The sequence below is a fragment of the Myxocyprinus asiaticus genome, chromosome 48 (assembly GCF_019703515.2).
Source record: "Myxocyprinus asiaticus isolate MX2 ecotype Aquarium Trade chromosome 48, UBuf_Myxa_2, whole genome shotgun sequence".
In the NCBI taxonomy this organism is placed as follows: domain Eukaryota; kingdom Metazoa; phylum Chordata; class Actinopteri; order Cypriniformes; family Catostomidae; genus Myxocyprinus; species Myxocyprinus asiaticus.
In genome coordinates this window covers 14,012,917-14,026,308 of record NC_059391.1, presented here as the reverse complement: position 1 = coordinate 14,026,308, position 13,392 = coordinate 14,012,917, and the positions used below count along the sequence as shown (strand labels likewise).

The window sequence follows — 13,392 nt, the reverse complement described above, 5'->3', positions numbered from 1 at the left end:
TTATTTGGTGTTTTATTAAGGAGCTTGTTTCCATTGCAACAAGAAGTGTTAAAGGCCAATGGTAATCAGAGTGCTCTGGCTATAAAACATATCAGAAATGCCCTATTACCCTGTTCCCATTATATTTACTGAATTGAAGTACTTGGTCAAATGTTGTCTCATGTTTATGTTTGTTTGTTTCTTACCCCATTGGTGCCCTACACACTGAACTTATTTCAGTTCCAAGCATTGCTTCATCAAATTAAACTAGAGTCACTGCCAATGAACCTTGTATCTGGGATGCTAATCCAGCATGACCCAGTCAAAATATTTGGCAATACAGGAGGCATTTACTGCATACATCTCTTCAGGCCCCCAAGCCATCAGGGAACCTGGTGGTTCCTGAAAGTTAATGAACATAACTTTCAAACAGTTCCTCAACTTCACCTGCACTGCTTTCTTCAGATTTTTTGTTTAAAAAAACAAAACAAAAAAACACTTGATTTACTATTTTTGGGTTAAATGGACACAACAAGCAGGACATCTATTATTAAATGTACTCAGATCCATGTTTTACATTAACTTAATGGACATCATGTTATGGAAACCATCACAATAGGAAAGAATCAAAGTTCAAACTTGAGCTTGCTGCCTTTTTCTCTTGTTTATTGCAGTGACAGCCTATTGTTCCACCACACTAGCAGTAATACACTGTGGAAAATACATTTGTACATTTGAGCAAGACACTACATTTAAAGGGATAATTCACCCAAAAAATGAAAATTCTCTCATCATTTACTCACCCTCATGCCATCCCAGATGTGTTTGACTTTTGTTCTTCAGCAGAACACAAATTAAGATTTTTAGAAAAATATCTCAGCTCTGTAGGTCCATACAATGCAAGTGAATGGTGATCAGACCTTTTTAGCTCCAAAAATCACATAAAGGAAATATTAAAGTAATCCATATGACTCCATTGTTTAAGCTCCTGAGACCCCCCGTGTGACTGCTGTTCATTTTTCATTTCCTTTTTCGATTTGTAACTAGTAGCACCTAATAAACAAGCAAAAAAAAAAAAAACATTCTAGAGCAAATAGTTTACCTAAAAATTGATGTCCACATATGTGGACAGCAGGATTAAGTTATGAAATTTTAAGTAATACCAAGCTATCGAGAGTCAGATTTTTTTCATCAAATATTTGATGTGTCCAGAAGTGTTGGTTATTCATTCATGTTTTTGAGACATTATAGACGTTACAGCTGATTTTCTATAAAACTGAATAAATAATTCTGATTAAAAGTAATGGCCAGCATCATCAAATCTCTGCCAATCATGTTAAAATAAAAAAATGTCATTATAAAATTCTGTATCTAAGTACTGATTATCAATGTCACATGTCTGCCAAACATGTTGAGTGGTTCAAACATCATCTGCAGCCTGAAATTTAGGAGTCGGATTGTAGGATTTTAGAAGTGAATACACTTAACTGCATAGAAAGCTATAGGATGCACCCTTGCTCCCTATTTAGTGAATGACTTAACCTCCAGTGTGCTGTCTGTCTGCACTGGTCTCAGAACAGTTAGAAATGCACTTTATTTTCATCCTAACTCCTTATAAAACCTCTGAAAGCAAAATTTTTCAGCTTTTGCATGAATACATGTGTTCTCAATGTGAAAATGCATAGTAAATATAGGAATGCATTAACTAATGTTAATGAATAGAACCGTATTGTACAGTGATAACAAAATAAAATATAAAATGTTATATTAAATTTTTATATTAAAATGAAGCATTTTTGGGTGAACTATCCCTTTAATGGACATACAGTACCTTTGACAATACACAGTTACGAGTAATATCCTTTTACAAGCAGAATGGAATAGACACTGCCATAAATCCTCGTTTTGTAGTTTTTATTGAGACTGTGTCATAGAGGTGCTTAACAGAAGTTTGTGACCATTTGTGGGGATGTGTTTTGTAAGGTGTCTGTTTTTCCCAGTTGGTGATCATCTTTGGAATCTCTATAAATGGAGTTTAGTACTTTTTACACCAGAATCTTATTGTTAACTCGGATCGGATTTTCATTCGTTCATTCTGCCTGTTACGTAACTGGCTAGAACAATATCACAATGGGCACCCATTTAGTTTGGTCATCCTCAGGAATGCTCATAATAGTGGGGTGAATTGTAACTTGAGAGCAAAGATTTAATCTGACTTGTTTAGCTAGGTATCATGTGGACTATAAGTGTGCCACAAAATTATAGAATCTCTCTTTTTCATTATTGATAGTAACATATCATAAATTCCTTTATGATTTATGATTGTTTTCTCACGTGTTCTGTGGCTGTTATATTCCCCCATGGTGTTTCGCTGGTTTTAGCAAATGATCTTTGAACTCTATTATCCTGTTGTTATTTAACTACCCCACCCAGAGGCACCTGATAGGCCTTTGCTGTGTTCATTCTTTCAAAGGAACCTTTCACCTGAATACACATATTATAAAGCTTGTAAACACAGTATGATAAATGCATTGAAGTTTTTGGGTTCTACACCCCGTCAAGGTGAATTTCAAGGAGTAGGTGCATAAGCAGGTTTTCAGGTAAGGATTTCTTTATCAGTCAGATTTCAGACTGATATTGAAATAAATCTTTCCTTAGATTATGTAACAACTGTCTTTATGGCTTTTTTTGCTTATTGTGATTTTTTATTGCAAGTGCTAAACCAAATTCAGCTTTAAGTTCAGCCAAATTCAGCCTTTTCAACTTTCCAAAATGTGTCTTGTTGGACAATAAAATTACATGTGTGTATATATATATATATAGTAACAAGTTAATTAATTTATTTGGTCAAATTATGTTTTTAAATGGCATTTTTGTAAAGATGATTATATTAAAATCTGTGTTAAAAATGTTTCATTCAAAACTAAATTGTGTTTGGTGTTGGTTTCACAAAAGAATGTGATGTTTTTACTATGAGAGATAACTGTACATGTTGCTAAGTAACATTGTTTGAGCATTTATTCTAAGAACTGATATTCATGTGATATTGGAATTCTAAACAAGCATTAAAATTATGCAACTCTGGTCTTTTTTTCAGATGTTTAACATGTGTAGTGAGGGACTGTGTAACTTTGAGTCTTACTTAAAAACTCTCAGCATGTAACATGCTATTAAATAAATAGAAAGATCATTTTGACCTCTCACTTGCTCATGTGCAAGATTAGAATTTCCAACGTTTTGCATGAAAAGAGTGTGGTGCTTGCCGCACACTTTGGTTTAATTCAGCTGGCCTGCTCTGCATATTAATTGATAGAATGACAAATAACCAAATGAACTGATTGTATGTAATCAATAATATAAAATTACAAAGTGGTTCAATCAGAGACATGTTTTTGAAAAAACTGCGCAATGTCTGCAACAGTTACTTTTCATCTTTTTCCTTCCAACCAGAGTTGGGTGTAATCTGATTCCAAAGTAATTCGTAACTGTAATCTAATTAATTTATAGTCAAAAGTAGTGTAATACAGTACATTTTACAGTACATTTGTGTAATCAGATTACAGTTACTGATTTTTAAGTACTTGAAGTACATTGCTTGGTTTAAACATATCTAAAATACTATTTATGTACATTTAAAAAATAAATAATGTTCATATGTACATCTGTTTGCGTTTCTGTGACAGCTGAAAAGACATTGTAAGGCTTAAATCGTGGTGCTGAGTTTATGACTTGCATGCAACAATGAACAGTTAGTAATCATTAGTAATATGATTAGTAATTAGTAATATGATAAATGTTTCATGAAGTAATGATCAGTGTATTCCAATTATAATTTTAAAGAAGAAATTAGTCATTTGTAGTGGATTACTTTTTTTGAGTAACTTACCCAACACTAAATACTGCAACACTGTTAGTGTGACTTTTCTAATCAATTGGTTTTTCAGTCAGCATTACATAGTCTCAGATTTCGACGGGATGCCCATGGACCTCTCACAAAGATCATTGGCAATGACTAGTTTGATGAAGCAATGCTTGATATGGAGCTGTTGCAAAGCTAAACTCAATGTGTAGGGCATTAATAGGGTGAGAAACAAACCGTCTGATGCATATATATTTTACACAAAACTGGCAAACTCTATCTAAAAATTGGCAGTTCCAATCTGATTGGCTAGCTTTCCAGCAATTTCCGGCTGTCGGGGTGCACCAGTCTGCCAGGAATGAAATTGCATTTACAATGTATGGGCCTGATACATTGAGCGCTTTTGAGGATGAACTAATTACTGGATATGCTGAAGTTTGCCAGGTTAGTGCCATTAAATCTTTGAAAGATATTTAGAGTTTTGTTTGAGGCACACAGGCATAACTGTATATTCTTCTTTGTTTTCTGCGTTTTGTCCATTAAATAATCATTATTTACTTATTTGGAAGCACATTAAATTCTGATTACAAAGTCTGCACACATTTCCTCTTTTTCTCTCCAGTCTATTTTTGTGGTTCAACTAATTCCAATAAACCCACCCCAAAACAAAACAAACTGTGTGTGGTCATTGTACACGTTGGTCAGACAGACCCTTATAAGTGAATAAGGTGTACTGAAGTGCAGCAAGTCAAAAGTGTGGCAATGCAAGACTTATCATAATACCATAGAAAATATAACTTTTACATCCTTAAAATCTTAAACGACTTATCAGAATTAAATTGTATCACTTATCATTGCCATCACTGATATCAACTTATGACGCAAATTGAATAAGTGATGAATGATTAACTGGCTTTTATTTTCCCCTGCCTCTTTTTTCTTCTGTTCTTTTTTAATTTTTTCAATTTAAATTTTTTTTTCATTCATCCTTTCTCTTCTTTTTTTATGTTTCATTAAAGGTTGCACATGAAGATGCATCATTCAGTACCTATCATTGTGTTGACACTCTTATGCACACTACCAGGAATAGACGGAGGCAAAGTGCTGGTGTTTCCACTAGATGGAAGTCACTGGGTAAACATGAAGATCCTTATAGAGGAACTGCATGCCAAAGGGCACAACGTTACTGTGTTGAGAGCCTCTAACAGCTGGTATATCAAGAAGGATTCTCCTTTCTACAATTCCATCACCATTCCAAACACTGGAGGATTTGATGAGGAGTTTTTCAGTTCAATGATCAATCAGCTCTTGAAGATTAAAAGAGAAGGGAATTCCATTTGGAACCGCATTCAACTGCAGTATGAAGTCATCTTGAAATTTAAAAGCATGCATGAAGATATGACACAGATGATCGAAAATATATTAGAGGACAAAGTAATTATTAAATCAATCCAAGATGCCCACTATGATGTAATACTGGCAGACCCAGCTGTTGGAGGTGGTGCGATACTAGCGCACAAATTTAATATTCCTCTGGTTTTTAATGCTCGGTGGACGATTAATGGAGAGGGACATTTTGCTATTGCTCCTTCACCTCTGTCTTACGTTCCTGTCCCAGGAATAGAGTTAACAGACATGATGTCATTTCTCCAACGGGCCAAGAATGTTTTGATTTACTTTTTCACCCTGTTCCAGATCACAAAGATCGCTGACCCCCCCTACAAATCTCTCTGTCACAAACATTTCGGTCCTGATGTTCATTACTTCACCCTTTTCCAGGATGCAGACATCTGGCTCATGAGAACTGATTTCACTTTTGAGTTTCCAAGACCCACAATGCCAAATATCGTCTACATGGGCGGCTTCCAGTGTAAACCTGCTAAGCCACTTCCAGCAGACCTTGAGGAATTTGTGCAGAGCTCTGGACAACATGGAGTCATCATCATGACTTTAGGTACCCTTATTGCTCAGCTTCCACATGATGTCACAGAAGAGATAGCGGCGGCTTTTGCTCAAATTCCCCAAAAGGTTATTTGGAGATACACAGGACCTCGACCTGTTACCCTTGGAAACAACACATTACTTGTAGACTGGCTCCCCCAGAATGATCTGCTCGGACATACCCAGATTAAAGCATTTGTAGCACATGGAGGCACCAATGGAGTTCAGGAAGCCATCTACCATGGGGTGCCTATCGTGGGTCTCCCTTTAGTGTTTGATCAACCTGACAATCTCTTCAGAATGGAAGCGAAGGGAACGGCAAAAAATGTAGATATTGGAACTCTGGACAGAACTGTGTTTCTTGAAGCATTAAAGGAGGTATTGTATAACCCAGTTTACAAGGAAAACATGCAGAGACTGTCCAGGCTACACCATGATCAGCCAATGAAACCCCTTGATCGTGCTGTCTTCTGGATTGAGTTTATCATGAGGAATGGAGGAGCCCCTCATTTACGAACACAGTCTTTCAGAATGTCCTGGATTGCTTATCACTCTATAGATGTTATTTTGACTTTAATTGCAACTCTTTTCATTTGTGTATTTTTGACTATGTATGTGATGAGATATCTTTTTAGAGTTTTATTCAAAACTAAAGTAAAACGTGTGTGATATTAAGACTAGAAAAAACAGGTAATTGTTAATTCGATTTTTGTAGATAAAATGAAAGAATTCATGAATATTTGTTTTTGTTTTGTTTTTTGCATTCAAAAACTACTGTAAGTTATTACAAAATTGAGAATATTGAGCCAAAGTACATGGCCAAAATCATTTACATGCATGAGTGACAGTACAATACTAAAAAAGGTTTAACTTGGAAACCTTTTTTGTTTAACTTGGAACAGTTCCTAGAACTGTTCCTAGAAACAGTTCTAGGAACACTATAGCCAAATTAGAGGCAATTAATTGCATCATGTACATGATACGTTATCACTCCCTGACTTATAAGCCTACATGGTAAGAAGTTAAGTCTATTAATGACACTTACAACAGTCCCTAACACTTACAGATGTAGCTTGGTTTGTTGAAGCAGTATTTAAAAGATCAAAAAGAGATTCTTTCATAACAAAAAATCAAAAGATTCTTCCATAACAACAAATAATTGAACAACTAAAGATGCTGTATATGTGAAAGTATTTGAATAGTTTTAAGACATTTACAGCATGGCCACTATTGCTACAGTACCATCCAGAATTACAGATTAAAGCCTCACGGTGTCTTCACCGGACATAAATGGCATGTCGCATCGCATCAAAAGCAATTAGATCCCATTATAGCCTAATCAATGATGCCAAATATCATATGTGTGAATCTTTGTGCCATGAATTTTATTAGCTATACATTTAAATAACTTTGGACTGTTAAATTAAAGCCAGCTTGTGATCTTTCTGGTCTCTGGTCTACTCATCTTTTGTTTTTAACTACATGTATACGCAGTTTTAGCAACAATAACATAATCATAATTATAATAAGTAAATGTATATACAAGTGGATGTCGGTTGAAAATAAAATATAATACAGATAATTCTCCTATTTACCCATTGCTGAAGTCTTCTCAACTCACAATGTGCTTTCTGCACGTCATTTAAAATGTTCACTTCATCGAAGTCTGCACTAGAAGTGACTTTGACGCTTCCAGTGCAGACAGCCTCAAGTCTTTGCGTCACGTCAACGGACACGTCCGGTTCAGACAGGGTCTAGTGCTGCATTCCTCATGAAGTTGGAGGTAGGAATACCAGTTTAAATTTCCCACTTCCAACCTCAATGTACTGTATTACCAGTGCTGGGCAGATTACTTCTGAATTGTAATTGGGAACTGATTACAAATTACATGACAAAAATTGCAATCAGTAATGTAATCGCAGATTTCATTTTCAGGATAATATAATCCGATTACTTTTGGACTACTTTTAGATTACTTCCAACCAAACTCTTTTATTTGATGTCACATGCATTTCTTATGGGAGTTTCTAGAAATATGGACAGGTTCCCGGGGTGTGTTAAACAACCGTGGTCATGCAATTTTGCCATTTTAAAAACAGCATCCTTGTGTGGTAAGATAAAAGACCAGTTATATTTGGGAATCAACATAACAAAAACAGCCTCAAGGTTATCACTAAAGCAAAAGTGCATTTTAAAACCAAGTACAAAAGCAATTCACTAAACGAAAAAAATGTACGCCATTAATGCAACTGTATAACAATGTGAATATGAAATTATGTGTATTTTGGCATTTTGATGCGTTTGATGGACAAAACCCTTCCAATGACCTAGTAACACTTAGTTAAATTACACAGAGTGATAATTCAAATAATACTTAAAATGTGTTCGTCAGGAGTTAAGAAATTTAAGAAACATGCAAACTGCTGAGTGACTCCAGCCAGGTCTCCTAAGCAACCAAATTGGTTCGGTTGCTAGGGAGGAGTCACATGTGGTCACAATTAGTGGTTCTCGCTCTCAATGTGGCGCGTGGTAAGTTGTGCGTGGATCGCGAAGAATAGCATGAGCCTCCACATGCTGTGAGTCTCTGCGGTGACATGCACAAGAGCCACGTGATAAGATGCAAGGATTGACTGTCTCAGAAGCGGAGGTAACTGAGACTTGTCCTCCACCACCCGGATTGGGAATTGGGCATGCCAAATTGGGGGGAAAAAAGGGGATAAAATAAAAAATAAAATAAAAAAAGAAACATGCAAACATATCTTCAAATGCTTCTTTAAATTTGACGTTGAATCCTTTGCAGTTGACAGGATATTAAACTTTGGAAGGCAGAGTTTACATTGCACAGTGATTTTTTCCCCCCGAATCGCCTTGAAAGTGAAATTATCACTGTATATCCAGTGGTCAAATGCTGATTTAGACCGCTCCATCTTCACCTGGCTAATGACGAGTGTCAGGTCTGTGGCAATTTGAAAACCCTTCCCCTCTCCCTCTCTTCCGAAAACACTCAAAGAGTGACTGAACACACATAGCTAGGCTGAGTGAAAAATGTAAAAGATTTTAAAAAGAGAACATTTTCATATAATTAACAATTTACTGCTGTTGCCTAATTAACATCACAATCTTTTCACAAAAATCATCACAAAAATGTGTAAGCATGCTTGGCAATAAAGCTCATTCTGATTTTGATCATGTAATCCATAAGAAAATAACTAGTCTGATTATGAGTATTTTAATCCAATTACAAGTACTTGATTTTCATAATCTGATTACGTAATCCAGATTACATGTAATCAGTTACTACCCAGCACTATGTATTACATTCAAACACGTGTCATGGTCACATGTACACACCACAAGATGGAGCCATGTCTCAACAATAATATTCTGTATTTGTATGCCATTTTTCATTACAACAGCCTCAAACCAGAATTAAAACAGTTTATATGGCTGTCCCAAAATCAGTAGGCTAAATTAATAGTTTATAATAGCCACGTTATTCAGAACTCTGGGAGTGTATTTGTAACCTATCCTGATGTCAAAAATAATGGCATGCACAGTCTTCCAGATGCTAGCTAGCTGACTATCTAATAGCTATTCAACAAGCACATAGGTGAAAACGTAGACATTGAGTGATATAAAAACAATTCTTCTCGTATATTTCTAGTATATTGCATGTTCATATATTTCATTTTATTTTTCACATAACCCAGCTCAGTGCCATTCTCTTTAGTCACCGCCATCTTGGAAATGATGTCAAATGTTGCTTCTCGCTGAGGTCTGGGTTGGTCAATCCATCCTGACTTCAAAAGTAGGAATTCCAGCTTTGAGCGCCTTTCCAGTCATTATTTTCAAGTAGAAGGTGGGAAAATTCTGAGTTCCAAGTTGTCTGGAACACACCACAAGAATGGATCGGAGATTACATATTGGATAGTTCCTACCCTGAATTCCGAATTATTGGATGAGTCACGTTCAAAACTGTTGTAAAATTACTATAAATGCATACCTGGAATAGCACATTTTGTATGAATGCACCAAGTTTCTACGTTGTTACTATGTTGTGATGTAACAGTTAGGAAAATTAACTGTATTACTTGGTGGACAAACTGTTTATTCAGATTGTTATTAAAACATTGAACTGCTTATTAAAAATTGGTGTCTTTTGTCATATTACTTTTGCCGCCGATTTATAAAAAACAATATGCCACTCCACTTCACATTGTGCCTATCTTACACGGCCTCTCGTGGCTTATTGTTTAACTGGTAACACTTTACATTAAGTTTCTATTTGTTAACATTAGTAAAGGCATGAGGTATCATGGACTAACAATGAATGTTACTTTTTTATGTTAATATATGAAAATATCAGACTAATCACACTGTCAATTCAGCAACAGTAGGTTGAACGTTCCTCTGCTAAAATTGTTTGTGCTTCTCTAAATTGGAATCACTGACCCCAGAGCCGAAGTTGGAAGTGTCATTGAGCTTATGGCTAGTTGTGAGCTCCAGCGTCCAGGTGAAATGTGTACAGAGCGGCACCAAAACAAGTTAGATTTTTTTTATTGTAAATTATGTAATACAGTCAACAGGAATGCAAATTTTATTAACTCTTCCCCCTAACCCAATCCCCCATCCTAAACCTAACCGTCAGTGGAGTATAAATGTAATCTTAGCGGGGAAAAGTAACCTCCAAATGGCGCTTACCATTGATTATGTAAAGACAATTACTTCCTGGTTTCTCTGACGCTGCTCGCGCAATGTGCAGTCAGTGGAAAAGGTAACACATTTGAATCAATGCCAAAATGTCTGATGGGGATGCTTGTCAGTAACTTGGCAGAATAGGTACAAGAACATTGTGTCAATTTCCTGTGTGATCATGTTGAAAATACAATTGTTCATAGTTAGTTGATAATGCATTAACTAATGTTAACATAAATAACTTTCAAATGTAAATATTTGTCATAATATGTTGCAATTAACTTTCAACACAAGTTAAATTCAACCAACAGCAAATATGGCATAATATTGTTTACCTCAAAAAGAAATTATTTTGACTTGCTCCTCCTTTTCTATAAAATAGCAAACATCTGGGTTACAGTGAGGCACTTACAATGGAAGTGAATGGGGCAATTTTGTAACATTAAAATACTCACTATTTCAAAAGTATGGCCACAAGACATAAATATGCTGTAAACATGATTTAAGTGGGATAAAATCACACAATGTGTAAAGTTATTGCCAATTTTACAACTTCGTTGCCATGATGATGTAATGTCAACAAACCCTAACTGTAAAAATCACAATTTAAACAACTTTACAGCTCAAATAATACAGGAGTTTTAACAGAAGAATGAATGTAAGTACTTTTATAAAATTATAAGCTTCACACAACTGCCTTTAAACCTATTTTTAAAATTATATTCTGTCTTATTGCAGGTCTTCAAAGAAGATGCATCACTCCACCCTTCTATGTTTGTTCATCCTCTTATCTGCTATGTCAGGATCTTATTGTGGTAAAATTTTGGTCGTTCCAGTGGATGGAAGCCACTGGATCAATATGAAGGTCCTCATTGTGGAGTTACATGCAAAAGGTCATAATATCACTGTGATCCGGGGTTCTAGCAGCTGGTACATTAAAGAGGAGTCTTCTTACTACACTTCCATTACTGTGGATATTGGTGCATTTGATGATGATTTCATGGTGACGTTTCTCCCCCACTTACTGAAGATCCAGAGACAAGGAAGGTCATTTTGGAGTGAAATGGCAACTGCTGATGAGATTTATAGCAGGTTTACAAAAATCCACCAGCAAATATGCAATATGACAGCAACAATATTTGAAAATGAAACCTTGATAAATTCACTGGAGGATGCCAAATATGACGTTGTTCTTACGGATCCTGCTTTTGGAGGTGGAGTGTTACTGGCACATCGCCTTGGCCTCCCTCTTGTGCTTAATGTGCGTTGGACCATGTACGGAGAGGCACATTTTGACATAGCTCCATCTCCTCTCTCATATACACCTGTTACAGGTTTGCAGCTCACCGATAAGATGACCTTCAGTCAAAGAGTCAAGAATGTGATGACATATATGATGTTATTTTATAAGAATTCAAAGTATTTTGGCCATCCTTACAAAGAGTTCTCACAGAAATATTTTGGCCCCAGTGTCGATTTCTTCTCCCTCCTCCAGGATGCAGACATCTGGCTCATGAGAAATGATTTCACTTTTGAGTTTCCACGACCCACAATGCCCAATATTGTCTACATGGGCGGCTTCCAGTGCAAACCTGCTAAGCCACTTCCAGCAGACCTTGAGGAATTTGTGCAGAGCTCTGGACAGCATGGTGTTGTCATCATGACTTTGGGAACTGTTTTTGGTCAGCTTCTGAGTGATATAAATGATGAGATTGCTGCAGCTTTTTCCCAATTGCCCCAAAAGGTTATTTGGAGGCACACAGGACCACGGCCTGCCAACCTTGGTAATAATACTTTGATAGTAGACTGGCTCCCCCAGAATGATCTTCTTGGACATCCTCAGACTAAGGTTTTTGTAGCACACGGAGGCACCAATGGTGTTCAGGAAGCCATCTACCATGGGGTGCCTATTGTGGGTCTCCCTTTAGCTTTTGATCAACCTGACAATCTCTCCAGGATGCAAGCAAAAGGAACAGCAAAAATTGTAGACATTGCAACTCTGGACAGGACCGTGTTTCTAGAGGCATTAAAGGAGGTATTGCATAACCCAGTTTACAAGGAAAACATGCAGAGACTGTCCAGGCTACACCATGATCAGCCAATGAAACCCCTTGATCGTGCTCTCTTCTGGATTGAGTTTGTCATGAGGAATGGAGGAGCCCCTCATTTGCGAACACAGTCGTTCAGAATGTCCTGGATTGCCTATCACTCTATAGATGTTATTTTGACTTTAATGGTGACTGTCATCATATTTGCATTTGTGACTGTTTATATAATTCGATATTTCTGTCTGGTTATATGTAAAAAGAAAGTAAAATATGAATGATTTACAGTCTGGAAATAACAGCCAATTTAATTTCCTTGTTATGATAGCATGTGTTGCTGTGAATAATCTGAAATAATTTTCAAAAATGTTTTTGTTGGATTTGTGAAATAAAATTTTAGTCCAAAACAATAAAAGTATAATGCAGAACAAACTCAGTATTGCATGCCATTTTACTGATAATTTTATACTGATTGTCTACAGCTGCATTTTTGGCTTTTCAGTCTGTCAAACTACTGTATAAGATCCTGCCACAGTCAAGGCAAATAATATTCACATCCACGAATGAAAACACAAGTGCTAGAAAGTTTTTCCCTCTACAGTATAATATATCTGACCCTTTTACTCTATAATCAAGTCATTAAAAGCTGTGGATGGCTTATCTTTATCAGCTTTTGCTGAGCTCTTATCTGAACACAAAGTTCTAAGAACACCGTAAATTAAAGAGTCAACCTGATCACATGCACATGATACGTTATCACTCTCAGACTTTCATTCATAATGATACTGTAGGAAGCCTTTCACTGATGCTAACTACACTCCCTAACACTTACAGATTTAGCACCTAACCTTATTAATAAAGCTGCATTCCTTG

At 36.2% G+C, this 13,392-nt stretch overlaps 2 protein-coding genes across 3 annotated transcripts; both read left to right on the top strand.

Moving 5' to 3' along the window:
- The first annotated feature begins 2,500 nt into the window (after positions 1-2,500).
- On the top strand, positions 2,501-9,928 carry ugt5a1 (UDP glucuronosyltransferase 5 family, polypeptide A1). Of its 2 annotated transcripts, none has more exons than XM_051692673.1 (2): positions 2,501-2,579; positions 4,858-9,928. In XM_051692673.1, exon 2 carries the CDS (start codon positions 4,865-4,867, stop codon positions 6,446-6,448), a length of 1,584 nt encoding a protein of 527 aa, XP_051548633.1. In that variant the 5' UTR covers positions 2,501-2,579; positions 4,858-4,864; the 3' UTR covers positions 6,449-9,928. The 2 variants fall into 2 exon arrangements, with proteins under 2 accessions (XP_051548633.1, XP_051548632.1); XM_051692672.1 differs by lacking the exon at positions 2,501-2,579 and adding an exon at positions 3,806-4,282.
- Positions 2,505-12,942, top strand: LOC127437635 (UDP-glucuronosyltransferase 2A3-like). The gene is made up of 2 exons (XM_051692675.1): positions 2,505-2,579; positions 11,213-12,942. The coding sequence occupies exon 2, from the start codon at positions 11,226-11,228 to the stop codon at positions 12,798-12,800; it is 1,575 nt and encodes a 524-aa protein (XP_051548635.1). The 5' UTR covers positions 2,505-2,579; positions 11,213-11,225; the 3' UTR covers positions 12,801-12,942.
- Positions 12,943-13,392: the final 450 nt, after the last annotated feature.

Bases quoted from the DNA above. Each gene is read 5' to 3' on its own strand.
- LOC127437635 (XM_051692675.1), top strand. From the start codon at position 11,226: ATGCATCACTCCACCCTTCTATGTTTGTTCATCCTCTTATCTGCTATG.